Source organism: Babjeviella inositovora, assembly GCF_001661335.1.
Source record: "Babjeviella inositovora NRRL Y-12698 unplaced genomic scaffold BABINscaffold_13, whole genome shotgun sequence".
NCBI classification, from domain to species: domain Eukaryota; kingdom Fungi; phylum Ascomycota; class Pichiomycetes; order Serinales; genus Babjeviella; species Babjeviella inositovora.
The window spans coordinates 1-25,124 of record NW_017566850.1 but is presented as its reverse complement, the minus strand read 5'-3'; the positions used below and the strand labels follow the sequence as shown (position 1 = coordinate 25,124).

Here is a 25,124-nt window from a genome sequence, read left to right as displayed (position 1 = left end):
AAAAAGTATGTCAACTGAGAATTTGGGGGATAAACAACATGGAAGAATAAGATATAATTGTATGAAACCAAGGATATTCGTGCCTTTATATAGTTTATGGCGTCAGAGAAGGCAAGACCAGCAATGTGCGACGCTTTTGACATGCGTCAGCGATACGAGACTGTTTTGATCAAGGGTGGGACTGGCAGGATAAGACTTTGGTAAAGGGACCACCAACAGTGGTTATGCTAACCTTCAATTTAGTCATAATTTGAGGCTGAACTTGCATTCTTAATTTGAGGTTGAGTTCTCATTAATCTTCAACGTGTCTTTGGACGGTGATTGTGCCCCACTCCTGATCATAACGGTATTGCTGAACCTAACAATAAATATCCAATCTTCCCAAGCCTAGTAGTTTAGAACTACCTACACTTCAATAGTATGATTCTCAGTTTCTTAATCTACCTTATTCCTAAACATAACCCAAAACAATTTGTGACATATTTCATCCCGTCAGTGGGGCCTACCACATAGACTGGAGTGGTTATGTGCACTGTCATCACTTAACGATAAACATAGCGCGTAACAAAATACAAGCTGAAGTCTGACAGTGCCAAAGCCGTAGCCCATAAAATTTTGAAGGATATAACCCACAAGACAAGATGTCAAAGAGAAGTAAGCAGGTTTACATTAGGCATCATAATGATAGGGGTGGATGGCTATAAACCAAACAAAAACAGGTGGAACCTGATGTGGCCTAAAGCGAGACCATGTCTTGTCATTGATGCAACCTGTTTAGTCCTCCTCGATCCGACCATTGCTTACTCGCCGCCACACTTACTAACCATACAGAGGAGATGACCATTTCGGCTCTCATATCGGAGGAGTCCCCGGACCACACGCCCCAGTCGGACATTAGCTCGCAGCTCCAACCAACCATAAAGCCGGGTTCTCCCAAGCCCGAAGTGATCTTGATCCTCGATGAGGACGAGGAGAAGAAGCCCCAGCCGATTGCCTTGGCCCCACAGCCAACCCCTTCCCTGAGCCCCGGAGGGCCCAGTAGCCTATTTGCACCGGAGCTGAAGACGAAGACTCCGATATCGATTCTCAACCCGGTTGAGCCAGATAAGAAGAAAAAGCGTCCGACTGATGAAACCACCGACGCCCCTAAGAAGCCGAAAGGGGGACGTCCGTCAAAGATTGCCCACATTTTGGCCACGCTTCCAGCCGAGACGCCTGTGCCTCCGAAGGTGGAGGTCCCCAAGCCATCGTTTGTGAACGTGACAGAGGAAAAGAAGGCCGATGAACCCGGGAGTCTTCTAGCATCGTTAATGTCACCCGGAAGGAATGTAGCTGCGAAACCCACGGCAGAAGAGACGAAAGAGCCCATCATCATTCTCGACGTGCCGCTAAATGCCCCTGGACAAGCCCCAGGTACAGCGGAGGTTGTTTTTAACGTCATGAAGCTTGCGGAGGAGCAGTACGGCTGGAAAAACGTCCATCCAAACGCCAAGTTTGCGATGGACATCTTGGATGACTTGGACTCTGAGTCTGAGGGAGACAATGACAGCGACATGGAGGAAGACCAAACGGATATTGCCGAGGCGCCAAAGAGTCCACGGTCCCTTGCGTCCTTGGCGGCCAGTGAAAAACAACGCAAGGCTATTGCTAGCAACAACCGAAAAGTCGGAAAGTACGACAAGCTCGATCCGTTCATCGACGACTCGGAAATGTTCTGGGAAGAACAGGCTGCCTCTACCAAGGATGGGTTTTTTGTGTACTGGGGGCCATTGGTAGACGAGGGACAGCACACGAGAATTGAAAGGGCCGACGGGACGGTGAAGCGGGGAAGAGGGGGGAAGAGACCTGGCCCAGCCCCGAAAAGCAAGGTGTCGAAATAGGAAGACTGTCTTTGAAACCCAAGGCTGCGCGAAAGTGAAAACTTGTCTGGATAAAGCATATCATCCAAGACACATGGTAATACACTTTGGAAGAGGTTCTGTTAGATATTTAGATCAACCGGCTATTAAGGCTATGGCTTTATTAAATCTGGCTGGTCCTGAAGTAGACCTTCACCCTCGTTAACATGTCTGTCCTTCAGCATTTTGAACTTTATAATCCCTTGCAACAGTAGCCAAGGTGCATGGATTTTATTTTCACCCTGATATATATGTTCAAACTCCTTCGCGTTGACACCTGTTTTTTTTTTCGTACTTTGAGGAACAATATTTACCCACCTTTACGGTGTTAGTTTAACCAGCTTTCAGACTTTGCCGTATACGGCACACATCATTCTAGCTTCAAACCGTTCAGCATTTCATTTCATTTTTCTAAATGCATTTAATAAACTATGGTACACGTATAAAACATAGAAATCCACTCTCGGACTATTTGAAATCCTTGTAGGTCCACTTCTCGGTGATCTTCGGGGCGTATCTTCTCTTCTTGGAAACCTGTTTTCTGGCCTCGACCTTCCCGGAGTTCTGCATCTTTCTCATCTGGTCGTATAACAAGTTTCCTTCTGGCTTCAACAAACGCAAGGAGTCGGTCAACTCATCCGATAACTTGACCTCCAACGGATCGTCCACCGACGCGTACTTGAACAACTTGTGCTTCTTAAACGCTGGATCAGAATTCTTAGCCACCGTGGCGGCGGTCTTCTCGATCTTGGCGCTAATCTCGTCTAAGAACTCGGGCAACTTCTCCAACTCCTTGATCTGGTGCTTGAGCGACTTCAACTTGCTCTCCAACTCCGTCCTCTCCTTGAATCTTTCCTCCTTGTTTCTCTGCGCCCGGGTCTTAATCTTCTTTTCGGTCGGCTTGTTAACAGACAATCTAGTGAGCTCGGTGGCGTCCTCCGCGTCCTCCTCCTCTCCAGCATCCTGCTCAGCGCCAGAATCGTCTTCCTCGTTGTTATCCAACTGGTTGATCAATTCCTGGATCTTCTGCTTGTGCGCCTCCAACGCGAGTCGGGCATCCTCCTTGGTCTTTTCCTTCGCGTACTCCTCGTTGATCAACAACTTCCACGAGTCCAAGGATGGGTTGTACGACTTACCGGCGCTTGGAATCGTTTCGTATGCCTTGATCTTGATAGGCGCCTCCAATAAAGTAGATGGAACCTTGGAAGCCTTCGTGTGACCAGAGATGGAGCGTTCCTTGAGGATGCTCGGCGTGGCCAAGGCAATCTTTCTCGCCTTGACGGCAGCCGCGGTCAGTGGGCCATCGTCGCCCCAAACATCGTACGACTCATAGCGCATAATTCCCTCTTTCTCGACAATCGCGTCGGTCTGTGAGGCACCCTGGACTCTCCCCGCGAGCTTCATTAAGCGGTGGATCTCCTTCCCGGAAACGCCCTGAAGCGACTTCTTGTTATTTCTCAACTCCACCAAGGCTGGCGCCTTGGATCTCTTGTTTAAAATCTCAGTTGCCTTCAACACCTTGGTGTTTTTAGAGATTTTATGAGCAATCTTGGCATCACCAGACACGTCCACGGTGAAGAGGTCAGCGGAGGATACCTCGCTCAACTTGGATCCGTGCGCGATATAGTCCTCGCGGTTCCGTTCCAAACCAGCTTGCACATCGTCAATATCGATATTCTTTCTCCAGGCCTTCTTACCCTTACGGGAGGTCTGCGATTTCTGGGAAGGGCGGTTGACTTCCATTGTGTGGTGATGATTTGATGGTAGGTTTAAGCCAGATGAAATGTATGCAGATAAAAAGGAAATTTTTCGTGCACTGAAAAAAATAAGGGAAAAATATTTTGTCACGTGCCGATGAGCAGCATAGAAGCCCTGAGCATGCAAGATGCGGGCTATTTTTCAGAGTCAGACGGACATGAAGGAAGAGACAGAGGGTGAGCAAGCAATGGCGTTTGAGGACCCGCAGGTATGTATAAAATAGGGATGGAGGGTTAAGGGTTTTATGGAGGAAGCTGGAATCCATGATTGATTGGGAGAACCGAGGAGGCCTGAGGACCGACTATGGAAGTCTGACGACTGATGAATGGTTTGGGAGGGATGGATAAGGAGGATATGCGACTATGGAAGTAACCTAAGAGGTACTCCTTCAGGGGATGGAGAATGGAACTCTAATAGATATCCAAAATACTCCGTGATTAACGATAAAAAAAAAATACCGTTTTTCGGGAGGTCCCTCTGGACACGTCAGAAGTACCCCGGGATATGGCATAGATACCCCGGGACCCAAGGTATTCCTACTAGAATCCACTCAGGCTTCCCCAGGGATATCCGCTAAAACTCTTGATTCCCGATTCGAGAGCTTCAGCAGTTACTAACCCGATAGCATGCGATTGAATGCATACAACAACGCACGGACATCCTATTCGCCGAAACTCGCCGCGAATCCCCTTTGGTGAACCATGCTCCACTTGAAGAAGACGAACTTTATGTAAAGTCCAAGGTCATTGCGTTGGGAGCCAAAGCTGAATATGACGATACCAAGCAACTAGAGAAGGCCGAAGACGAAGCCCCGGTGTCCATCTTGTACACACGAATTAAAGAACGCGAGGAGCGATACAGCGACAACCCATCGCTACTAGCCTCTCTGGAAACGCTCATGCCTGAGCTCCTCCAGTACTTCCCACAGCGCGTCGAGTTGGCGCAGTACGCCCAGCCGAATGCCTCGCGAACGTTGATCAGACACCAACAAGCCACGTCCATCACCAGCAAACCCGAATGGCACGCGCCGTGGAAGTTGATGAAGGTGATCACCGGTCACCAGGGATGGGTGCGGAGCATCGCGATAGAACCGGAGAACAAGTGGTTCGCCACGGGAGCCTCAGATGCCACAATCAAGATTTGGGACCTCGCATCTTCTAGGTTGAAAGTGACGCTAGCCGGACACATCATGCCCGTGCGCGGACTTGTGGTCAGCGAGCGCCATCCGTACCTCTTCTCGGCGTCCGAAGACAAAACGGTCAAAAACTGGGACTTGGAGAAGAACAAGATCGTCAGAGACTACTACGGACACGTTTCCTCCGTTTATGCCCTCGATTTGCATCCCCATTTGGACGTGTTAGCATCGGCTGGCCGCGACGCCGTGGTGAGGGTTTGGGACGTGCGGAGCCGTACGGCGATCCACGTGATTTCCGGTCACACCTCCTCCATCACCAACGTCAAGTTTCAAGATGCGGATCCGCAGTTGGTGAGCACATCGATGGATGGAACCATCCGGCTCTATGACTTGGTCGCAGGCAAAACACGCCAGGTCTTGACCCACCACAAGAAGGCAGTGCGTGGGTTGGCAATCCATCCGGAGGAGTTCACCATGGCAACAGCCTCATCAGATGATATTAAACAATGGGGGTTCCCTGAGGGGGATCTCTTGGGCAGCTGCTACCCGAATCACACGGGCATTGTGAATACCATTGCGTTAAACGACTCTAATGTGTTGTTTTCCGGTGCCGATGATGGGAGTATGGCGTTCTTTGACTGGAAAACCGGCCACAAGTTCCAGGACACCGCCACTACCGCAATTCCGGGGTCGTTGGAGAGTGAGCGTGGAATTTTTGCTAGCAGTTTTGACAAATCTGGGTTGCGTTTACTCACCGGTGAGACGGATAAGAGTGTAAAGGTGTGGCGCGAGGACCCAGACGCGACGCCAGAAACCCATCCAGGAAACTCCTGGGATTACTCCATGGCGGTGGGTGAGATATAAGAGGTTAGTATATAATGGAAGGGTAGTGTTTATGAAGTGTAGGAAGAAGGTGGCTCTGGAGCTGAACGCATCGGCTACGTTACGGTACTCAGGGTTATACAGATGATCCAGGTGCGGTTTAGCGTTTTCCGGCCCAAACAACTGGCAAATAGCTGCCCATCCATCTTAGAAAGACGGTTCTGCCCTCCGACGGTTAAATACACATGGCGGTGCGCGAAGATTACTAGTATGCTGTGTCCCCCCAAAAACTACAGATCCAATACCCGTCCTTCGGCAACCCTACAATTCTTTTACACTTTTTCTGGTTCATTAGCATGGTTCTATCTATCATACACTTAAAGGGCGGTGGCAATGTCCAAAGCCTGTTCGACATCCTTCAACAAGTCATCGGCGTCTTCAATACCAACGGACAATCTGACCAAGTCGTCGTACACACCGGACGCCTCTCTGGCTTCCTGTGGGATACCGGCGTGGGTCATCTGGGCTGGGACCTCCAACAAGGACTCGATACCACCGAGAGACTCGGCCAAGGTGAAAATCTTGGCGGCAGAGGAGAACGCGTTGACGGCAGCGACACCACCCTTGAGTCTGAAGGAGATCATCCCACCACCGAGACCGTTGCGGTGCTGGGTGAGAGTGACTTTGTGGTTGGCATGGGACTCCAAGCCTGGGTAGTTGACAGATATGACCTTGTCGTTCTTTTCCAACGCCCGAGCAATCTTCAAGGCGGAGGTGGAGGCGCGCTCAACTCTCAAGTGCAAGGTCTTGACACCTCTGTGGGCCAACCAGGAGTCGAATGGGGATGGAATGCATCCGATGGCGTTCTGCAAGAAGCGGAACTTGGCAGCCAACTCGTCGGAGTTAACGATGATCAACCCCAAAACGACGTCGGAGTGACCGTTGATGTACTTGGTGGCAGAGTGGACGACAATGTCGGCACCGAGGGTCAACGGGTTGGAGATGTATGGGGACAAGAAGGTGTTGTCGACGACCAAGTGGATGACCTGGCCGGTGGCTCTGACGGCCTTGACCAATTCGGCAACCTTGGCGATATCGGTAACGGACAAGGTTGGGTTGGATGGGGTTTCAATCCAGACCAATCTGGTCTCCGGGCGGACCAAAGAATCGAACTCGTTGAACAAGTCGTTGGTGAAGGAGGTTTCGACACCGTGGGTGTTGGCCACCTTGGTGAAGTATCTGTGAGTACCACCGTAGACGTCACCGATGGAGATAACGTGGTCGCCCTTGGTCAAGGAGTGGAGGATAAGCGCGGTGGAGGCGGAGCCGGAGGAGGTGGCGAGACAGTGCTTACCGTTTTCCAAGGCCGCAATGCAGGTTTCCAAGTTGTTACGGTTTGGGTTGTCGGAACGAGAGTACTCGTAGACGCCCAAAGGAACAGCCGGCGCGGACTGAGCGAAGGTGGTGGAGAGAGAGATGGCTGGAATCACCGCACCGGTGACAGCATCGGCAGCAGAGCCGGCGTGGATGGCCTTGGTGGCGAAACCGTAGTTTTGGTTGATAGGAGACATTGTGTGTGGATAGGGGGGGCGGAAACAAAACCAAACTAAACAACAGCGAACTTGGCGAATATATATGCGAATCTGGTGCTTACTAAGGCGAAAAATTTGTGTCCGGCATGTACAAAATTTTAGACCCGAACTTGACAGACGTCAAGAAGTCACGTGGAAAGACGCCACAGTTTTGACGCAGTGTGAGGCAACTATGAGCACACATGAAGCGCTCGTTGCGGGAGGGCCGTATGGATATTGTATCATATGCACCTCTTTTACGTTGGGTATGCTGTCACCATGGTTGTACCGATCGGTTCATGGTTCGTAATATTCGAATCAATCACATAAAAACGGCTCGGTGTGCTGTGGGAATTACGTCTGCCCTCCGTGCCGGATGACTAGTATGTGTGATGCGCCTAACAGGGGCTTCCAGTGCGCGGTATGGGGCGATACCAGGAAGATGGTTCGAGAAACGAAGTCTTTGATCCAAACTGTGGTTCTGTGGCCCTGGAAGGAGAACCGGGGAAGTAAACACTGTGTGAGGTAAAGCGGTGTATACCGGACATACTGTCTACGGCGTTATACCGTACATCTGAAGCATTTTGTATACTTGGGGGCGAATCGGGATTATCGGTATATTTAGGTAGAGCTGTATAAACTGACGTATATATATTTAGAGAGACTGATATGGGGTTAGAGGATAGACTCACTAATGTCTTTGCTCCGCTCTCAATCGCAAAGTGGAAGACACACACCCGGACGATGTGTTAGTTTAGCCGCATCCATACAAGGCGGCCCTGACAACGCACAACAGTTAATGGCTTGAGGATATCAAGGGGCACACTCATCAGTTTTCATTTCTCAATCAGACGTATTCCAGTGGTAAGAAAGCCATCCAAAGTTGTCACCGGAGTATCTGGATGATAATTTGAGAAAACTCGCGACATACCTGAGGCGACCATTTTCTCTCGATCTGTTTGGCCAAGAAAACTAAAACATGGGATGACATCAGAAAGGATGAGCTTTTTTTCGTATATAAACCCTTGTCTGTCATTATCACCTTCTTTCCGCTCATTGAACACAAGTGTAATGCAAGACCAGACTCTAACATTCCTGGAAGATTCATAATCAGTCATATCAGCAGCTGCTGGATCACAAACACAGATTTCGTTAAAGGCCATGAGGCCAACATTGTAAGTTATATACTTATTGATAATTTAGCATTTAAAAAGATTTTTCACAATTGTCAACAAGGCGAATAGTCCAAAGTACAAAGGTCACTCAACTAGCGCAAATTATCAAATTGTAAACCACGCGTATCTTCACTGCAACCAGTTATTTTCTCTATCGCAGCTATGGCCTGTTAGGTGACTCTCGCTTTACCACAATCATCTATGGTAGCGTTTGCATTGTATCCCCTTCATGTCAGTCCAATATAGGCAAAAAGTTCCCCACTATCATCATGGGGATCCCAAACACATCTCGCTTTAAGGTCCAGATACAGGCGGTGCGAATCTTGCGTCCCGTTGGGGTGAGCAAAGTACACTCCATCATGGTGGCGCCCCTAAAGTCACCAAACGCGATCTTGCTGAACAAATGGAAATACTCCAACACTGACTTGTCATCCATCAACTCCACAATAAATGTCATCTTGTTCAACAACTTCTCCTTCGTCCAGCCCGTCAAGATGCAGAACTCGTCGCCAACGTAGCTAATCTGCGCAGTACGCCGCCATACCAACGTTGGCGTACCCGAGACCTTGATGAATGTATCGTACTCGAGTAACGTGCGCTGGAAGCACTGCTCCATAAAGATCAAGTCGTGCTCCTTGAGCGAGTTTGTGCATGCGATGAACGACGGACGGTACGCCGCGATGGACTGCGCAACACGCATGAGCGCGTCGCGCGCGAACCGCTGTTTGAGGTACGCGAGGAGCCCGTGATATCCCGGGGTGTACGAAAACGGCTTGAGGATCTTCGTGTAGATATCCTCCTGCTCCATGAACCGGAGGCCCCATGCATGGTGTGTGTGTGACTCCTGCTCCGGCCGCTGGGGTTGCTCGGGGGGGATTGAAATGCTGAAAGAAAGCAGCAGGTGTGCGAATGCCTGGGGGTCTTGCTGCCTGATGATGTCAATCAGGGCAATCACGTCGGGAAACGTGGTTGTGTGTTCTGAGGAATGCAGTGAATCGGGGCCGAGAAAATACTGGTTGATCGAGAGGTCCCCTTTGGCTTCGTTGCTGAAAATAGTGTAGGGAGATGACGAGCGCTGGAGCATCTGGTTCTGACTCTGCCCCTTCGATCTGTACCCCGGGTGGTTGGCTGGGGTAATGAGAAACGCGTCAGTATAGTCACTCGGCGTGTTGTGCTGACTGTTGGTGTTGACGCTCATGGACGGGCTAAGCACCGAGTTGTCAGACGGAAACCCGGTCTCCTGGATGATGCTGGATAGCGTGGAGTACTCCATGTCGGCCGCGTTGGAGAGAAACTTGTTGGTGGGCTTGACATTGAACATGTCCTCCATATCCTGTTTGTACGGAAACGGATTATACTGCTGAAAGAGCGCAGGGTTCTGCGGAAACAGCGTGGTGTTTTGCGGCTGATGCACATAGGATGAGGGCTGCGGCGACGGTATGTTGGTATTTTCTGTTTTGACAGGATGCGCGAGGCTGGTGCGGCTATCAGCGCTGGCCTGTGAGCCTATAGGGATCGCAGAAGGGTCATGATCCAGGGAATGGGCCATATTGGAATGACCCAGAGAATGAGCCGTACTGGAATGTCCCGTTGAATTTCGTGAAAGATGTCCCAGAGAGTGCCCCGCAGAGTTTGCGTTCCCCGTCGAACGTCTCCCCTGACCTTGGCTCACAGAACTAGAACGGGTCTGGTTATGTCCCGAATCGGAATGGCTAAAGGAATTTCCCTGACTCGCGAGATGGTCTCCCAGAGTGGCTCGGTGTCTCCCCGCTCCGTTTCCCTCTGGAAGGAAGCTTGGCCCCGCAACCTCATCCGGTACATCCATGAGGTACTTCTTCTTCTTGCGCGGCGCGTCGGTGCACGAATCGTGGAGGCCCTTAGACTTGCATCGAATGCACGGCCGTTCTTCGTCACACGGCATGTGGGCCTTGTGGCAGTGGACACACGCTCTTGTGATCTTCTTCTTCTTGGAAGGTTTGGGACTCATGGCTGTGTACCCTTTTGTGGCATAGAAGCGCGAATGTAGTGAATGATATGCTGTTGCGTGAAGCGGGATACCGAGTAGCTTGGAGTATCGTGACGTAAACCTCGTAACGCGGACCTGAAAACTTTACACCACGGATAATTGTATAGTGCAACAACTTTTCGACTGACAGATATTCGGCCTCAATAATCCCTGGTTTTGATGCGAACAACTAATCTTGACCTTTGCGGGGATTCGTGTGGTCGTCTCGTGGTTATCTTGTTTACGAAACGAGACTAAAAGATTTGTTAGCCGCCGCGGACTGAAAACGGAAGCGGCACGAGCGAATAGGCCCGGAACCGAGGCCGCACCCGGGGCATTCACCGCAAGCCTGCGAGGTACACAGGCACTATACGGAACGCCGTGCGATCACGTGTCACCATAGGTCCGGTGTAAAGTATTGAGCCAGGAAGGGAAGTTTAGGCTGAACAAGTTATAGTGATTGCTTGGCGGAAGACGTGTTTATTTTCGGTGCCATCCATTCTCGGCCTATAGGCAAGTCGATAACATGGAAGTCGGACAAGTATTAGTGATTAGATTCGAAACAAGACAAAATTATCTCACGTGAGAACTTCTCTATAAACCAATACCACTACTTGCATTAATAATTCTAATGTGTATTTTTTTTTATATACATGGAGTAGAACAAAACTATTGTGGATATGTTCATGGTTAATACAAGTGCATTATGACCATCACCCGACAATTCAAATCATAGTTTGCTTGCATCAGTATCTAATAATCCGTAGTCTTGTTACCACCTTAATGGAATTTCCTTCACCTAAACCCTCTTTTCATTCTAGTCAAAATTATAAAACTACATTCCATCCCAGTTCTTTCTCATGGCGTTGGGATTCCCAAACACACCGTGGCGGGACTCGATCACAAACTGGTCAAACACGTCGTCGCCCGGAATGGTGTTATCCCGCTTCCGCAAGAGCATCTGCTCCCGTCTGTCCACCGCCTGCTGGGCAATCCAGACCATGAAGCTATCACTGGGCTTGATTGCGGCACCATGCTCCAACTTGAGATTCACCAACCGGCTGAAGGCCTGCTGTGTCTCAAGCTCCGTGAGCGAGCCGCTTACCAAGCTCTCCTCAAGCTCCACCGCTTTTTCCTGGGGAGATGCGCCCGAGCGCTTCTTCAATACCGGAGAAGCAACTTTCTGGGCGTTGTAGGAGGTTCCCATGTCCTCAAACACCGACAAATATTTGGTATACGCCTTGGTGTTTTCGAACTTGGAATGGAGTCCCACCAATGTAGCCATTCCCAGGTCTTTCTCAAACTGTTGCATCCCCGCCGGGTCGAGCACGACAGCATCGAGTACCGAGAGTGCACGCTTCAAGAGTAACGGTGATATCTCGTCTTCAAGCCGCTGTAAGAGCTTCTTGACAAACTGGGGCTGCTGAGCAAACGTGTTTTGGATCGCGAGCGGGTTATTGCGGTGCATCGCGGCCATCACCTGGTAGCACTTTTCCTGGACATTCACGGTGTCTTTGGCTGTGGTCGGTGCCGAGAACCGGAGGAGGTGTGCGACAAGGTCCGCGCGTGTCAACTCCTCGCCGTACTCCAAGTCATGGCCTAACTCTTCGAGCACCGTGAGCGCCGCGTGCAAACGCTCCAGGTTAGCTAAATCCAAGGATTCTGCCCCACCATCTGAGAAATCGCAAATGTATCTGAATTCGTTGACGGCATAGGACAAGTCGCTGGTCTCGGCACCGCGGTTCGCATGTACCTGGCCCTTGTGTGCGTCCAATGCGTCGTCATGAATGGACACATCCGCTAGGTCGTCCTCATCCGTGATGTGCGCAACTATTGCCTTTCCCGGGCTAAGGTTCAACACGTGCTCGCCTGTCTCGTCATCAAGCAACTTCGCCTCTTTGACATGCGTGGCCATGTTCATTCGGACGTGTAAGCCCGCAGGGATCTCCTGGCCCTCTCTGATTTGCTGCCACTCGCGTGTGGGTTCAAACACACGGGGGTAACAGTGTGCTGGGTCGTTGTCTGGGCAAATGCGCTTTTGCACTGGAAGCGACGAGGCAAAGACAGGCGAAAAGTGTTGGGAGAGAAGGAGCGCGGTGAGGATTACGGATTGGAGGCGTGGAACACCGGCAAGCATATCCTGTGTTGTATATGGTAACTTCTGGGTGAAGAAGAATGATCTGATATGTTGTTGTTTTTAGGTACGAGTATATAGAGATTGTAGAACAATGTGTAAAAGTTACCAATTTGACACCGTATCACTACATAGCCGGATTGGTCCGCGCCGCACGGAAGCCGGCTGCGAACGCCTCGATCTATAAAGTGTGCTGCTAGTACGGGACTTGCAGGTCTGTCACTTTTGAAGCTACAGCTATAAGAGTGGGTTAAATATCTGAAAATTTGGTACAATCTGGATATTGCTTCATCACTAGCTACCTATATGAATCGAGATATCCTAGCACTCTAGATCTGCCTAGTTACACCTCACAAACTCCACACGTTGGCATCTACTTGCAATTTACCAACGCCTGTACCAGTATATACGAATGCATTCCAGCACGATGGATGCTTCTTCTTCGCGGCTGATGGTCAGATACTCTTCTTCCAGCACACCTTATTCTAGCTCGTCATTGATTGTACTCAGCATACTGTAACACGCTGGACTTATACTAACAAAATACTTGATTACTAAAGCAGAAATCGTAAGAGGTGTCGTTTATTTGCTCTTAAAGAGTCGTCTAGCTCCAAATGGTGCTCATAACATCAAAACGGTCTATACGTCATATTGGCTTTGGAGCTCGCTATATTACTAGGCCTAGGAAAAGTCTCGGTCTCTCGCCTATCCCTCTTTCTTTTCAAACAACATCTTTTCAAACATGCTTGCGGCCCTCTCCTCAACCCTTTCACTTCCAGCTTCGTCCCCCCCACTGACACTTGCATCTAATGCAAGCTTATTTTCGGCCATTTGGAAGATATTCTCCTCGATCGTATTTCTGGTAATCAACCGGATCACCTTCACCTCGCTGACCTGCCCCACTCGATGCGCTCTGTCTTCTGCCTGTCTATCATCATGAGGATTAAACGACTGGTCAAAGATGACCACGTGGTTGGCACAGACCAAATTGATACCAAAACCACCGGCCTTGGTTGAAAGAAGAAACACCTTGATAGACTTATCCTCGTAGAATTCGTCAATAAGGTCCTGTCTCTCGTCCACCGCGGTGGAACCGTCCAAGCGGAGAAACTTGTAGTCCATGGCCTGCAACACCCGCTCCAAGATGTCGAGCATCGCGGTGAACAACGAGAAAATAAGGATACGGTCGCCGTTCTGGACGATCCCCGGGAGAATCTCGCGCAACTTTGCCACCTTGCCTGAGGATTCCGTGTAATCCTTCTCCGCGAGCTCAAACTCGGCGAGGGTGAACGGAAACTTGGCACAGAGACGGTTGAGCTCAAAGTCAGACATCACACACATGTCCTCGAAGATGTAGTCCTGGTTTGCCTCGACGTACTCCGGCTCGTTCATAATCGCCCGGGCCATCTGGCGGACGCGGTCGTCGGTATAGAGGGAGCGGAATAACAACGGATGGAGTGAAGCCTTGCGCAATTGCATGATAATATTGGTGGACGACGGAAGCGGCGAAGTTTTGTTCAACTGTGCGAGCGCGCTCGGGGTGAGGCCCTTGCGTGCGTCGCGCTCTGCACGGACTTCCGCGGCTTCGCGCACCAGCTTATCGTAGATGCCCTGCTGGATGGGCAACATCTCACAGTACACCGTTTCACGCGTCTTTTGCGGCAAGTGCTTCAAAACCTGGTCCTTTCGGCGACGCAACACAAATGGCGTCATCATTGTCCTGGCCTTGGAGATTGCCTGCTGCGATAACAACGGGTTGTAATCCCCGGCGTATTCATCGGTTGTCTTGGCTTTCTGGTCGAAAATGCCCTGCAAGTCCTCCTTCTTGTCCACAAAAAGGTCCGGGAGAATAAACGCGAGAAGCGAGACCAACTCCTTCAAGTTGTTCTGCAACGGCGTCCCCGTGAGGAGCAAACGGAAGCTCGCGCGCAACTTCATCAACTTCACATACCGCTCAGAAGAGGAGTTTTTCAACATGTGACCTTCATCGTAGACCACCACGTTGAAGCCACGGCTACGCAAAAAGCCGTGGTCGTTCTTATTTCCCGTAGCGAGGTTGTAGGTTGTGACTAAAACGTCGTACTCCGCGTCCGCGAGCGCCTCACGCAACTCGAAGCGTTCGCTCTGCGATCCGTAATACGCGTTCACCACGAGCGTCGGGCAGAACTTGCGGAATTCACGCATCCAGTTCTCTAAGGTTGAGGACGGCACCACCACGAGATGCTTTCCGCAGTGGTGCGGGTCCACCTCCTTGAGGTGCGCCATGAACGCAATCACCTGGCACGTCTTCCCGAGCCCCATCTCGTCTGCAAGGATGCACGAGAGCTTGTGCTGGTAGAGGAGGTTGAGCCAGTTAATGCCGACCTGCTGGTAGTTTTTCAATTCGAGATCCGGTGCGAGAAGCTTGGGCTTGGTTTTGAAGTATGCCTTGGGGTTCGCGTGCATGGCCGCACGCGGTGCGCGCACCACGAACTCCACGTCCGAATCGCTGTCGCTGTCACCGATAGTTAAGAGTCTGCCATTAACCCTTTCGAGGTTTTCGGCCCCATTTTCAGCCCCACTGGCCTCATCCACGAAGTTGGGGGTCGGCATATCCAGCACGGTATCCACGTCAATCTCCACAATCTCGAGCTCGCCGTCGCGCGCGTCCGCACCATGTGTGGTGACACCCCACTTCCCGATCTCGCGTTTAATCTTGTCGTTGTACGCCGAGCATTCACGGATTAACGACTCCACCGCGGCATATCCCCTGAGGGTAGTTGCAGACTTTTCTACAATCTTCAACCCCCACGTTTTCGCCCTCGACCCTTTCTTAGGGTCCTTTGAGAAGTTGTTGTTCTCAATCTGCCCGAGCGACTGGTACGGACGGCTCGCGAGGAGCATATCCGCGATATGTGGCGGAACCGACGCGAGCTCCATCACGTCCTTTTTGGAGGCGGTATTAAGGAAACTAAGCGTCTGGAACATTGTCGCGGCGGAATCAACCTTACTGCCAAACTGGGCCTCAGGGTCGGAGTCGGAGTCGGAGTCAGCCGCGCGTGGCTCTTCCTCATCGTCGCTGAGTCTAAACCCCTGTTCCTGCGCCGGTCCAGCCTTCTCGGGAGCTTCAACTTCCTCAACGTCAGAAAGTTCAGACTCATCATCACTGACGAGCGCGCGCGTGCGTTCGCGCGTGATCGGCGCATGTTCGTCCGTATCCTCCTCCGCGGGTTCGAACGCGGATGCACGCACCAAGCGGCGCTTCTTTTTCGGTGCCTCGTGGCCGTTTTCGGCCTTCAAGCGTGCGAGCTTTTCCGGCAAGCTGAACTGGTTGTACTTGTCGTTGATGGACTTTTTTGGCTTTGGGAGCCTCTGGGGCGACAACTCAGGGGAAGAGTAGATTTCCTCAATCGCGGAAGCCTGAAGGTTTACAAGCGGAACCTTTGGTGCGGTAGAGATCAATGGCTTGGTCAACAGCGCGAGGCGCGTTGGCGCGGGTACGGCGAGTTTTGGCGGTGCCTGGGCAAAATATCCGGACGTCTTTGCAGCTGAATACCCAGACGTTATCGGAGCCGTGTTTGCTGCTATCTTCTCCTCTGGTTGCTCTGGTTTTGGCTCTGGAAAGTCCTCTTTACGGTACTTTTTCAACGCGGTCGCAGCCTCCCTCAAGTTCAACCTAGCCTCCTTATACGCCTGCTGGATCACCTTAACAGGGATGAACGGGTATTTTTTCCGCAACATGCTGCAGTCTTTGATGTAGGTCGCCTTTTTGGTGGCAATAGCCGTAGCGTTCGGCTGGAAGGCGCTTGTGGACATGATGCTGGGAGGACGTAAGAACAACGGGTCTCCTTGAACGGGGGACGAGGACAGAATGGATTGAGGCGAAGAGTCCGGAACTTGCACAAACGAGCTGGTTTTGGTAGGTGTAGCGGGCTCCTGGTGCATCTACAGAGTTGTGGAAATAGGCTGGGATTGTAGGTGGGGGAACGTCGCGGTATAGGATTTTTCATGGGAAAAAAATTCACGCGTCGCGTTTACGTAATCGGCGCAGGATGTCTGTCAGAACAGGGTTGAGGTTTGGTTTAGAATATACCAAAGAGGGAGGAATGTGGTAGTTTAGGAAGTGAGCAGGGGTGTAAATACTCTCAGAGGATATATGATTGTTTTTATTCGTCTACAAAGATTCTAAACCATTGTGAAATGTGAGTAATGGGCTGGTGGAAATATGATAGGGCGCTCCCTCAACACTACGAATCAAACTACTGATCGTTTTTTATGGTAGCTTTTAGTTAGTTAATTCTAAATTCGAGTCTTATTTAGCGGGATCCTTAAATGAGCTTCCGTGAGTATGGTGGATTTTAGTACTTAAATTCCATGGAATATGACTGATAGTCGCATCTGCAGCACCGGATAATTGCTCTATTTTTCCGGCTGCAAACCGCATAAGTATTCACCTTGGCGCCGTTATCGCCATAATGCCTTACACAGTCTACTCGTGCGGTTCCAATGGAAATTACCAGTTGGGTAATGCCACCAGTGACGATTGCTCGTGTCTCTCGCCCTCTCTTTTCAATGGCAGCCTCACAATCCCCACCCAGCCCGCTCAGATCGTGTGTGGAGGCAATCACACCTTGATGCTCTTGGTCAATGGCGAGGTCTGGGCCGCGGGTGACAACTCACACGGACAGTGTGGGATAGCCGCTGAAGACTCACACATACGGATGTTTCGCCAGGTGCCACTCGGGGGCTTGGAGGTTGTCAGTGTCTCTGCAGGATGGGAGTTCTCGGTGCTTGCGACTGCTCACGCGGTCTATGTCTGTGGTTTAGGCTTAAAGGGCGAGCTAGGTCTTGGAAAGGGTCGATCCCGATCGCTAAAGCTAGGCGAGCCGTGGGTGAAGCTTGTTCTGTTTCCAACAACGATTCTACTGGTGCACTCCTCGCTCTCGCACTCCGTTGTGGTTTTGGAGAACAACCTGGTTTATGGTTGGGGGAACGGCCGAAGAGGCCAACTAGCGACTGCCGACGTACATTGGGAGCCCGTTAAGGTGGAATTCCCTGGGTCCCCGTTGACTACCATCACGGACGTTTGTCTTGGTCGAGAGTTCACCGTTGTGAGCGGTAAGTCGGGGGATGAAGACATGATTGTGTTCCTCGGAAGAGATACCTTTGACATACAAACGGGATTGAAGGCAAAGCCTCAGCATCGTCGAGCCTTGGCCATGTGGTCATCGGTGCACCTCTTGGGAGATACAGTAGTTTCGCTCGGAAATAACAGCCATGGGCAGATGTATCCCGCAGACTCGGGTGGGGATGCGATTCACCGCTTTGCTGTGGGTAGCGAACACGGGCTTGTACAATTTGATAACCACAAGGTCTGGTCCTGGGGTTGGGGCGAACACGGGAACTGTGGTGAACATAGTAAGCCCACGGAAAGCGTGACGTTTGACTACCTCAACCTCTTGCACGATTTTGGCGAGACCAAAGTAGTGTTGATTGAGGGCGGGTGTGCTACCAGCTGGGTAGTCTGCGAGATTTCTGACACGGCTTAATTGGTGGGTGCTCGGTGTGATTCGGTGGTCGGCCAAAATACTACCATAGGCATATACCTAAGTCCTATAGAATATCCAGCCTTGAACGTGGCAGCTTATTCTTACCGTAATAACTGGTTTACAAAGGTGAGAGTGATTAATGGGACTGTCAAGAAGTCTCTTAGCTGAATGGCATAAACCCGTCCCACACCTAAAATAATTAAAAAGTGTTTGTGTATTTTAATATTGTCATTGGAAATGACTTGAGTATCCTTTTACATACTTGCAAGTGCATACTATGTACCATTGAAATCTCTGGCTCGATAGGCATTGCTGTGAGGTCGCGCGCGTACCGCTCACCAGACATCGGCGGCTGAACAATTTTTAAGCCCAGCACAACGACCCCACCATTGAACTCTTCTTCAACCCCACAACATGTCTTCTTTTATCTCCAGTTTCAAGGCTTTGTCCCTTGCCGATGCTTCCACCGCTTCCCCAGCGCTTTTCCCGGAATTGTCCACCCCAGAGCAACAGGCTGAGTCCGCCCAGTGGACCACTCTTGCTGAGAGACTCCCAGAGTCCCTTGTCCAGTTGAACGAGACCTTGAAGACGAGAACCTTTGTCTTGGGTAGCTTCCCATCTGCCGTTGACCTCACTCTCTTTGTCAAGGTCTTGCCGCTTGCCAGAGCCGTCACTGACGTTGCTGCCGCCAGACACATCTTGAGATGGGTTGACTTGGTGCAAAACACCTTGGTCTCCGTGCCAGTTAACGAAAAGTTGGTCATCGACTATACTGTGGAGTTACCAAGAGAAATCAAGGCCAAGCCAGAAAAAAAAAAGGCTGAGGAGGCCAAGGAGGCGCCTAAGGCTGAAGTCAAGGAGATCAAGGAGGAGGCTTCCGTTGCCGGTAAGGAATTGACTGAGGAGCAAAAGAAGGCTAGAACCGAGGCCCAGAAGGCCAAGAAGGCTGCTAGAGCTGCCCAGAAGGCTGAGATTAATGCCAAGGCTGCTGTTGCCGCCGGTCCATCTGTCTCCATGATCGACTTCCGTGTTGGCTTCATCCAGAAGTGTGAGAAGCACCCAGATGCCGACTCCCTCTACGTCTCCACCATTGATATGGGTGATGCTGAGGGCCCAAGAACTGTGTGTTCCGGGTTGGTCAAATACTTCCCCTTGGAGGCTATGCAAGAGAGATGGGTCGTGTGTATCGCCAACCTCAAGCCAGTCAACATGAGAGGAGTCAAGTCCTGCGCCATGGTCTTGTGTGCATCTGACGAGGACAAGGTTGAATTTGTCAACCCGCCAGCCGGCTCTAAGCCAGGTGACCACCTCTTCTTTGAGGGCAACGACGGCACCCCAGAGAAGGTCTTGAACCCTAAGAAGAAGGTCTGGGAGACCTACCAGCCGGGTTTCTCCACCAACGAAGGCTTTGAGGTCACCTACACCGCTGAAGGCAAGCCAGCCGCCAAGTTGGTTAACGCCAAGGGTGAGGTGTGCAAGAACTCCACCATCGTCAAAGCCAATGTCCGCTAAACGGGTCGCTACATAGTAATACATATATCATGAAACAGGGTTAATGGTAGAGTTAAGACGGTATATATAGAATATTTTATAGGCAGAGGGCATGTGTAGGTGGCCTGGGGAACTGTCTTGAAGTGTAGACTGGGATATGTAATGGCCGGAGGGTTTAAATGTTTACTAGCTTAAGTGGGCATCTCTTCAGATATAACGTGTCAGACTGAAATATCTGCCATACAGGCTCTGGACCTTGGTCTTTCTGTGAGACTTTACGAAAGAGTGGAATTGACATTACAGCTATATGGGGATACCTTATGCTAAGCGGTGGCTTAAGTTGGTACTTCCCACCTTGTCATTGCACACCCATGATTACATATTATGACTCCCAGGCGTGTTTGAGGCCCACACCTTTTGTGCTATTATTCTGAGTTTGGATCTACTGCTTCGGCAAATATGAATATCGTTCATGTTTCTATACTATCCAGAATTTGGCTACACCTTGGTAATTCCAATTACAAGTTACCTTATAACGTGTCCACCCCAGATGCCCTCGGCTAGCGCCTCACGCAGGGTATTAATATGCAAATACTACGCCTGCTTCTTCACAGACTGCCAGAATTTCTCTCTTCTCTGCAAGACCCGATCACATAAACGGCCGATCTCGACCGTCTTGATGGACGCTCTAGCATTGAAGAACTGATCCAAGTCGATAGTGCCACCGTACTGAACCTCGTACTCATATGCCTGCTGGATCATCTCAAACTTGTCGATATCCTTGACCAAACGGGCCTCGTCGGTTCTGATCTCCTCGTAGTCGAGCCACAATTCAAGCAACTCGCGCGAATACGCAGCGTTGTATGGCTGTATCAACTCGCATAAGTACTCGATCGTCATCAACTCCCGCTCATGCTTCTCTTCCTTACCCACATGCTTGTCAAACGGCGTAATATCGCCCACTAGAGCCTCTGCGATATCATGCACCAAGGCTATCTTGACACACCTGTCGGTGTCGAGCGTGCGGGTAGCTGTGTCGGCCACCATGGAGATGATTCCCATGCGGTACATATGGTCGGCGATGGACTCGCATTCGGTGATATCATGGTCGAGCCAGCCCGTACGGCGCTGCGTCTTCAACAAGCGGACGAGTTGGAGGAACGCCAAGGCGTAGTCCTCCGCCGTAAGACCCTCCTCCGTCAACATCGCCTGCAAGTGCGCTGGCATACATCCCTGTGGCGACCAGCCCCCGGTGGTTGTTTTGGTGAATGTAGACATAAATAGGTTTGGGTGGAGGAGAAGCGAGGAAAAAGCGAAGTGAAAAGTGAAGGGCAAAATATTGATTTGTTTAGGTTTTCGGGTCTCCGGCATGGAAAGCACGTGGCAAACTAAATGGGTAGTCGATGGAGATACAATCAGAGGCTGAGAGCGTGGAGTGAACTAGGAGATGGAATTGTAACAAGTGAAATATTTAATTTTGTTATTATTGGTAGAGACTCATCTAAGAAGGCCAGGGTTATAAAAATATATTGCTTTGATGTATTTTCTTAGGTACTACAGGCTGTGTCATGTACCAATTTAATAAAGCTCGCCATTTGATAAAGCTCATGCCATTTGATAAAGCTCATGCCATTTGATAAGGTTTATACCATTTGATAAGGTTTATACCTTATGCGCTAGAGATGTAATCAGCACTAGTATACCAAATAGGATAAATAACCAAGAATCCTACGTTGATATTAAAAGTGTCGTCTCGGGATTTCCTAGTTAATAGAGATTGTCTCTCTCCCATATAAGACACGAAATTCAGCAACAAATGCTAGAACGCTAAGGCATACCTTGGATAATACGCAAAACTGCGAGAAACATCCTTGTATCGCTACATATCCCTAGGCCCTAAACCTTTCCCTTCAATGGATTACATGGTATATCTTTGTACAGTTATAAATATCTACTCTTCGTCCAAGTCAGGCACCGGGTAGTTCAACAAGCAGGCAATCCCGGTCAATTGATCCAACTGCTCGCCCGAATCGTGCAAGCTGCTGAACAAAAATACTTCACCGCCCCCGACCTTCACAGCCTCGGTCAAGGCAATATAGTGTTTGCGCTTCGGAATGTCGTCGCTTCGGAACAAGGTGTCGGTTATGAGCAACGTCTTGACAGCACCCATCTCCACGGCCTTGGCACACTCCTTGTCGCCGTACCACGCCTTACCGTTATCCTGGTTGAGTACATCAAAGAACTCGTCCAATACCATCACGGCCCTCGCGGATTTAGTGTCCGACAACTGTTTCTGTACCTCTGGCGACTTCAACGCCTCTTCCAAGCCCTGGAGATACCCGGTGGAGCAGTGGGCAATCACAAACTTCAGCTTTGCAGCCATGGCGGCTTTGTCATTCTGCTTCACTGCCAACTCAAAGAACTTGTCGTAGAGCGACTGTGCCACAAAACCCGGCGACGCCACAAGCACCGCTTTCAACTTCTGGAGGTCAAAATGGCGCGCCATCGTCTCTGCCGTCACAGTCAAAAAGCGGTCCATGGCTTTGTCGTGGGCCGAAGAATCGCCTCGTCTCTTCTTTGGAATTGCTTTTTCGTGCTTGTACACCAATACCGTCATGCTCTCGGTGATCAAGCACAAGTGAGCCACACCTTCCTGGAGCACCACGGCCCCTAGCTCTGCCTTGGCACCGATCTGGCACGCCTTGGCGATGATGTCGTACGCTACCTGGTCCCAGTCGGGTTTCCACAACGTGAACGGGTGGTTGTATTCAATCTGAGCCGTGTGGTAGGAGTTTAACGGAACATCGTCGTTGGGGGTTACGGTCTGGCCACGAATGCGCATGCTTTCATCCAGCGACGCAAAGTCCACGGTTTCGATCGCAATGCGGAGCTTCACCACCTTGCGTTCAGTTTTGCCAGACTTGCCGTCTTTAGACTTCTTCACGTTGCGCACCGTGGTGAGCTCAATCTCGTCCGCCTTTTGGATGAGGTTGTAGAGCGCCCAGAGATCCTCTTTGTCTTGTGGTACAAGCACCACGATCCCACTGGCATCCTTTTCAAAGTTCTGTTTCACTAGCTTCATTGTATGAGGTATGGCGAGAAAGCGGTAAACCTAGTGTACAAAAAGCAGTTATACGGGCACCTGAGTTTTCGTGATGACCTGCACCGCAGGAGCATCTCAGATTCTCTCGGTGGGGTCTGGGCGCTGGACTGGGATTGAGTTATAACCGGTCGCGAAGGCAATGAAATTTATGGATATATTATTTAGAACTCAGTAGTTTACAGGTATGAATGGAATTCGGATGATGATGCCCTCTGGTGTGAAATTGGGCATCCTATGGCACCTTGTCCAGGGTTGAAATTATACCTTCCAAATCAGATTCGTTGGCTAATTGTTATATCTAATGTAGCTCCACTCACTTGCCCTTACACTAGGGATCTCTGGATCTGATCCAATCCATTTATTCAGCATCTATACAACCGTTCGTCTTCAAAGAAACGTGCCAGTCAAGCATTATCTACGTATTTCATACATGCACTACTCGCAATCCGTAGCATTCATAATTCGTAATTCATAGATCGAGAAGTATATCCAGAGGTAGTCTCATTGCCTATTCCTTTCTGACACCCTTGCTAGGGTGCTCTTGGAGTAAATACGTACCTCTCTTCCCACTCCAACCACACCTTCTATTACTGCTCGTCCCGTGTCCTTTACTCCACGTTATCCAAAAACCTAGGGTTATTTTGGAGCTTTGCCTTGAACTTGCTCCACCAATCGTCGAACCGCGAGATCGGCACCTTTCCCTGCTCGTCGATGAACCCGCCCAAGAAGTTATACGCGTGGGCCACAATTCGGTTGGCTAGCACCGCTGTGTCTGACAGCTGTGGCTGACTGTGTCTCACTAACGCATTGGACTGGGGTGGCACTTGCTTTGCTTGTTGGAGAAGCATTTCCGCCTGTGCTGTGGTCTCAATCGAGATTCCAATCACGATATCCCCGCTGGCAGGAACATCGTCCATCATAGACTCGTCATCCAAGTATGCGGTGTTCTGCGATGCGGTAGTGCTGTTGAACTTGAAGATGGCAGACGGCTTCACAGCAGAAATGGCTCCCAAGAGCTTGAAGTCCTCGGGAGAGGTGGGTAACTGGAAGTATACGAGACACGAGTAATCATACGGGATCTCGTTGTTGGGGAGAAGAAAAATCGCGACGTGGTTGAGGTTTGATCCGTTAGGGATGGTGAGCACATACTTGTTTGGCCCAACCTGGTTGGCCGTTTGCATTGGTCTTCCCGAGCAGACAGCACCAAACATATTTGACTGGACTGATATGGGCTTTGGGGAGAAAAAATCGAGACTTGCTCTCGTTCTCGAGAAAAAATAAACTTCGTGTTTTTTTAAAAAAAATTCCCCACAGGAACTGTGTCTAAGGTATAATCTGGTATGACCGTTGGGCTTATCCGGGGTTGACCATGAGTATCCTTTATATAAGCGGCGGCAAGCCCTATGCAAAGCGAGCTCCAGTTACCCGGTGTGGAAAATATTTCTTCCAGAAGGTTCGCGATACGCCCAGTACAAAAAGCGCCTGAAGAAAAGGCTTGTCCTTGTTTCCACTCTCATCTCTACTACATCAAGGAGTTCCTTTTCGGGGGAATTTCTTGCTGGGGTGGAAAAAGAAAAGTATAATAATGGTTTGGCACGGGTGTGGCGGCTCTTCGCTGCTGGCTTACGAGTCGGTGGTGGGGCCGCTGGCATCCCGCTAACCTCATGAACTATATTTGATACCTCTGCCCAAGAACAACTACACTGAACATATTCTCCTTATGACTAGTCGTCTCGGCGATAGATGAATATGGAGAAGATACTTTGTGATATTCTTATATGCTGTTTATCTCGTAGATGGCACGTAGCTGGCATCTTTCGTGCGTTTGAAGCCACCAGTAGAAATTGAGGTGACGGAGGATGCATCTGCGAACTACCGCACTCTGAGTGCTGCATGCCGTTGATACTGCAGGGATGCTGAAAGGATCACGTCTCTCTGTTGAGACCTATCAGAGGTGCTCTAAAGAGACATCATAAGCTACTAGAAGTGAATTTAGAGGTGGGGCTGCATGCTAGTACTACAAAGGAGATTGCTAAACGAGGTATTGTAATTATATATAAAGACAAGGAAGATACTTCCATGGGTGCATATGAGCAAATCTAATTCCAGACAAGATAAAAAGCCAGTGTGGAAAAGAACGAAAAAAAGATCCGGGGAGGGACGCAAGCAGGAAGGAGATAGTAAAAGGAAAGATGAGAAATTTGAAAGCGAAAGTAAGGAATAACTCCCAAGCTGAAGCAGTGAGTTTACTTAGATGCAGCAGCGGTAGCAGCAGCGGCCCTGACATCCCACTCAACAATGCCTTCGGAGGTAGTCATAGTGCTCCGTATTGGGTTGACAACCACGGTGACAACAGTGGCACCGGAGGTGAAAGGCACGGTGGTGGTAGTAGCGGCCGTACCAGTCCAGGTAGATGTAATGGTAGTGTAGGCGGTGGTTGGAGATGGAACCAAGTCAGTGATAGTGACAACAGTAGCACCGGAAGAGAATGGAGCAGTGACAGT

The 25,124-nt window shown here is 50.2% G+C and overlaps 12 protein-coding genes across 12 annotated transcripts; 4 read left to right on the top strand and 8 right to left on the bottom strand.

Annotated features, from left to right (window-relative positions):
- Positions 1-609: 609 nt before the first annotated feature.
- HPC2 (Hpc2p) lies at positions 610-2,289 on the top strand. Its single transcript, XM_019129747.1, has 2 exons — positions 610-654; positions 832-2,289. The coding sequence occupies exons 1-2, from the start codon at positions 642-644 to the stop codon at positions 1,878-1,880; spliced, it is 1,062 nt and encodes a 353-aa protein (XP_018983084.1). The 5' UTR covers positions 610-641; the 3' UTR covers positions 1,881-2,289.
- Positions 2,286-3,667, bottom strand: BABINDRAFT_163153 (uncharacterized protein). Its single transcript, XM_019129746.1, has one exon. The coding sequence runs from the start codon at positions 3,639-3,641 to the stop codon at positions 2,367-2,369; it is 1,275 nt and encodes a 424-aa protein (XP_018983083.1). The 5' UTR covers positions 3,642-3,667; the 3' UTR covers positions 2,286-2,366.
- Positions 3,668-4,554: 887 nt separating this feature from the next.
- Positions 4,555-5,655, top strand: BABINDRAFT_40779 (WD40 repeat domain-containing protein; the record flags this gene model as incomplete). Its single annotated transcript, XM_019131990.1, has 1 exon — positions 4,555-5,655. The coding sequence occupies one exon, from the start codon at positions 4,555-4,557 to the stop codon at positions 5,653-5,655; it is 1,101 nt and encodes a 366-aa protein (XP_018983082.1).
- A 335-nt stretch (positions 5,656-5,990) lies between these two features.
- CYS3 (cystathionine gamma-lyase) lies at positions 5,991-7,184 on the bottom strand (the record flags this gene model as incomplete). The annotated part of the gene is made up of 1 exon (XM_019132474.1): positions 5,991-7,184. The coding sequence occupies one exon, from the start codon at positions 7,182-7,184 to the stop codon at positions 5,991-5,993; it is 1,194 nt and encodes a 397-aa protein (XP_018983081.1).
- Positions 7,185-8,597: 1,413 nt separating this feature from the next.
- Positions 8,598-10,328, bottom strand: ZCF11 (Zcf11p; the record flags this gene model as incomplete). Its single annotated transcript, XM_019131337.1, has 2 exons — positions 8,598-9,857; positions 10,167-10,328. Coding segments are annotated over 2 exons (1,422 nt in total), but the record flags the coding sequence as incomplete, so codon positions are not given.
- Positions 10,329-10,999: 671 nt separating this feature from the next.
- On the bottom strand, positions 11,000-12,516 carry BABINDRAFT_163151 (uncharacterized protein). Its single transcript, XM_019129745.1, has one exon. The coding sequence runs from the start codon at positions 12,499-12,501 to the stop codon at positions 11,200-11,202; it is 1,302 nt and encodes a 433-aa protein (XP_018983079.1). The 5' UTR covers positions 12,502-12,516; the 3' UTR covers positions 11,000-11,199.
- A 558-nt stretch (positions 12,517-13,074) lies between these two features.
- On the bottom strand, positions 13,075-16,445 carry BABINDRAFT_163150 (DNA-dependent ATPase; the record flags this gene model as incomplete). Its single annotated transcript, XM_019129744.1, has 1 exon — positions 13,075-16,445. A coding segment is annotated over exon 1 (3,043 nt), but the record flags the coding sequence as incomplete, so codon positions are not given.
- A 507-nt stretch (positions 16,446-16,952) lies between these two features.
- Positions 16,953-18,026, top strand: ATS1 (Ats1p; the record flags this gene model as incomplete). Its single annotated transcript, XM_019133011.1, has 1 exon — positions 16,953-18,026. The coding sequence occupies one exon, from the start codon at positions 16,953-16,955 to the stop codon at positions 18,024-18,026; it is 1,074 nt and encodes a 357-aa protein (XP_018983077.1).
- A 414-nt stretch (positions 18,027-18,440) lies between these two features.
- ARC1 (Arc1p) lies at positions 18,441-19,538 on the top strand (the record flags this gene model as incomplete). Its single annotated transcript, XM_019130604.1, has 1 exon — positions 18,441-19,538. One exon carries the CDS (start codon positions 18,441-18,443, stop codon positions 19,536-19,538), a length of 1,098 nt encoding a protein of 365 aa, XP_018983076.1.
- Positions 19,539-19,975: 437 nt separating this feature from the next.
- BABINDRAFT_163149 (5'-deoxynucleotidase) lies at positions 19,976-20,816 on the bottom strand. Its single transcript, XM_019129743.1, has one exon. The coding sequence runs from the start codon at positions 20,793-20,795 to the stop codon at positions 20,112-20,114; it is 684 nt and encodes a 227-aa protein (XP_018983075.1). The 5' UTR covers positions 20,796-20,816; the 3' UTR covers positions 19,976-20,111.
- A 593-nt stretch (positions 20,817-21,409) lies between these two features.
- BABINDRAFT_163148 (ribosome dissociation factor) lies at positions 21,410-22,699 on the bottom strand. The gene has a single exon (XM_019129742.1). The coding sequence runs from the start codon at positions 22,597-22,599 to the stop codon at positions 21,469-21,471; it is 1,131 nt and encodes a 376-aa protein (XP_018983074.1). The 5' UTR covers positions 22,600-22,699; the 3' UTR covers positions 21,410-21,468.
- Positions 22,700-22,929: 230 nt separating this feature from the next.
- Positions 22,930-23,930, bottom strand: BABINDRAFT_163147 (uncharacterized protein). Its single transcript, XM_019129741.1, has one exon. The coding sequence runs from the start codon at positions 23,829-23,831 to the stop codon at positions 23,229-23,231; it is 603 nt and encodes a 200-aa protein (XP_018983073.1). The 5' UTR covers positions 23,832-23,930; the 3' UTR covers positions 22,930-23,228.
- Between the last annotated feature and the right edge of the window lie 1,194 nt (positions 23,931-25,124).

Excerpts from the sequence above, each read along its gene's own strand:
- BABINDRAFT_163151 (XM_019129745.1), bottom strand. The coding sequence starts at position 12,501 with ATGCTTGCCGGTGTTCCACGCCTCCAATCCGTAATCCTCACCGCGCTC.
- BABINDRAFT_163147 (XM_019129741.1), bottom strand. The coding sequence starts at position 23,831 with ATGTTTGGTGCTGTCTGCTCGGGAAGACCAATGCAAACGGCCAACCAG.
- BABINDRAFT_163148 (XM_019129742.1), bottom strand. The coding sequence starts at position 22,599 with ATGAAGCTAGTGAAACAGAACTTTGAAAAGGATGCCAGTGGGATCGTG.
- BABINDRAFT_163149 (XM_019129743.1), bottom strand. The coding sequence starts at position 20,795 with ATGTCTACATTCACCAAAACAACCACCGGGGGCTGGTCGCCACAGGGA.
- BABINDRAFT_163153 (XM_019129746.1), bottom strand. The coding sequence starts at position 3,641 with ATGGAAGTCAACCGCCCTTCCCAGAAATCGCAGACCTCCCGTAAGGGT.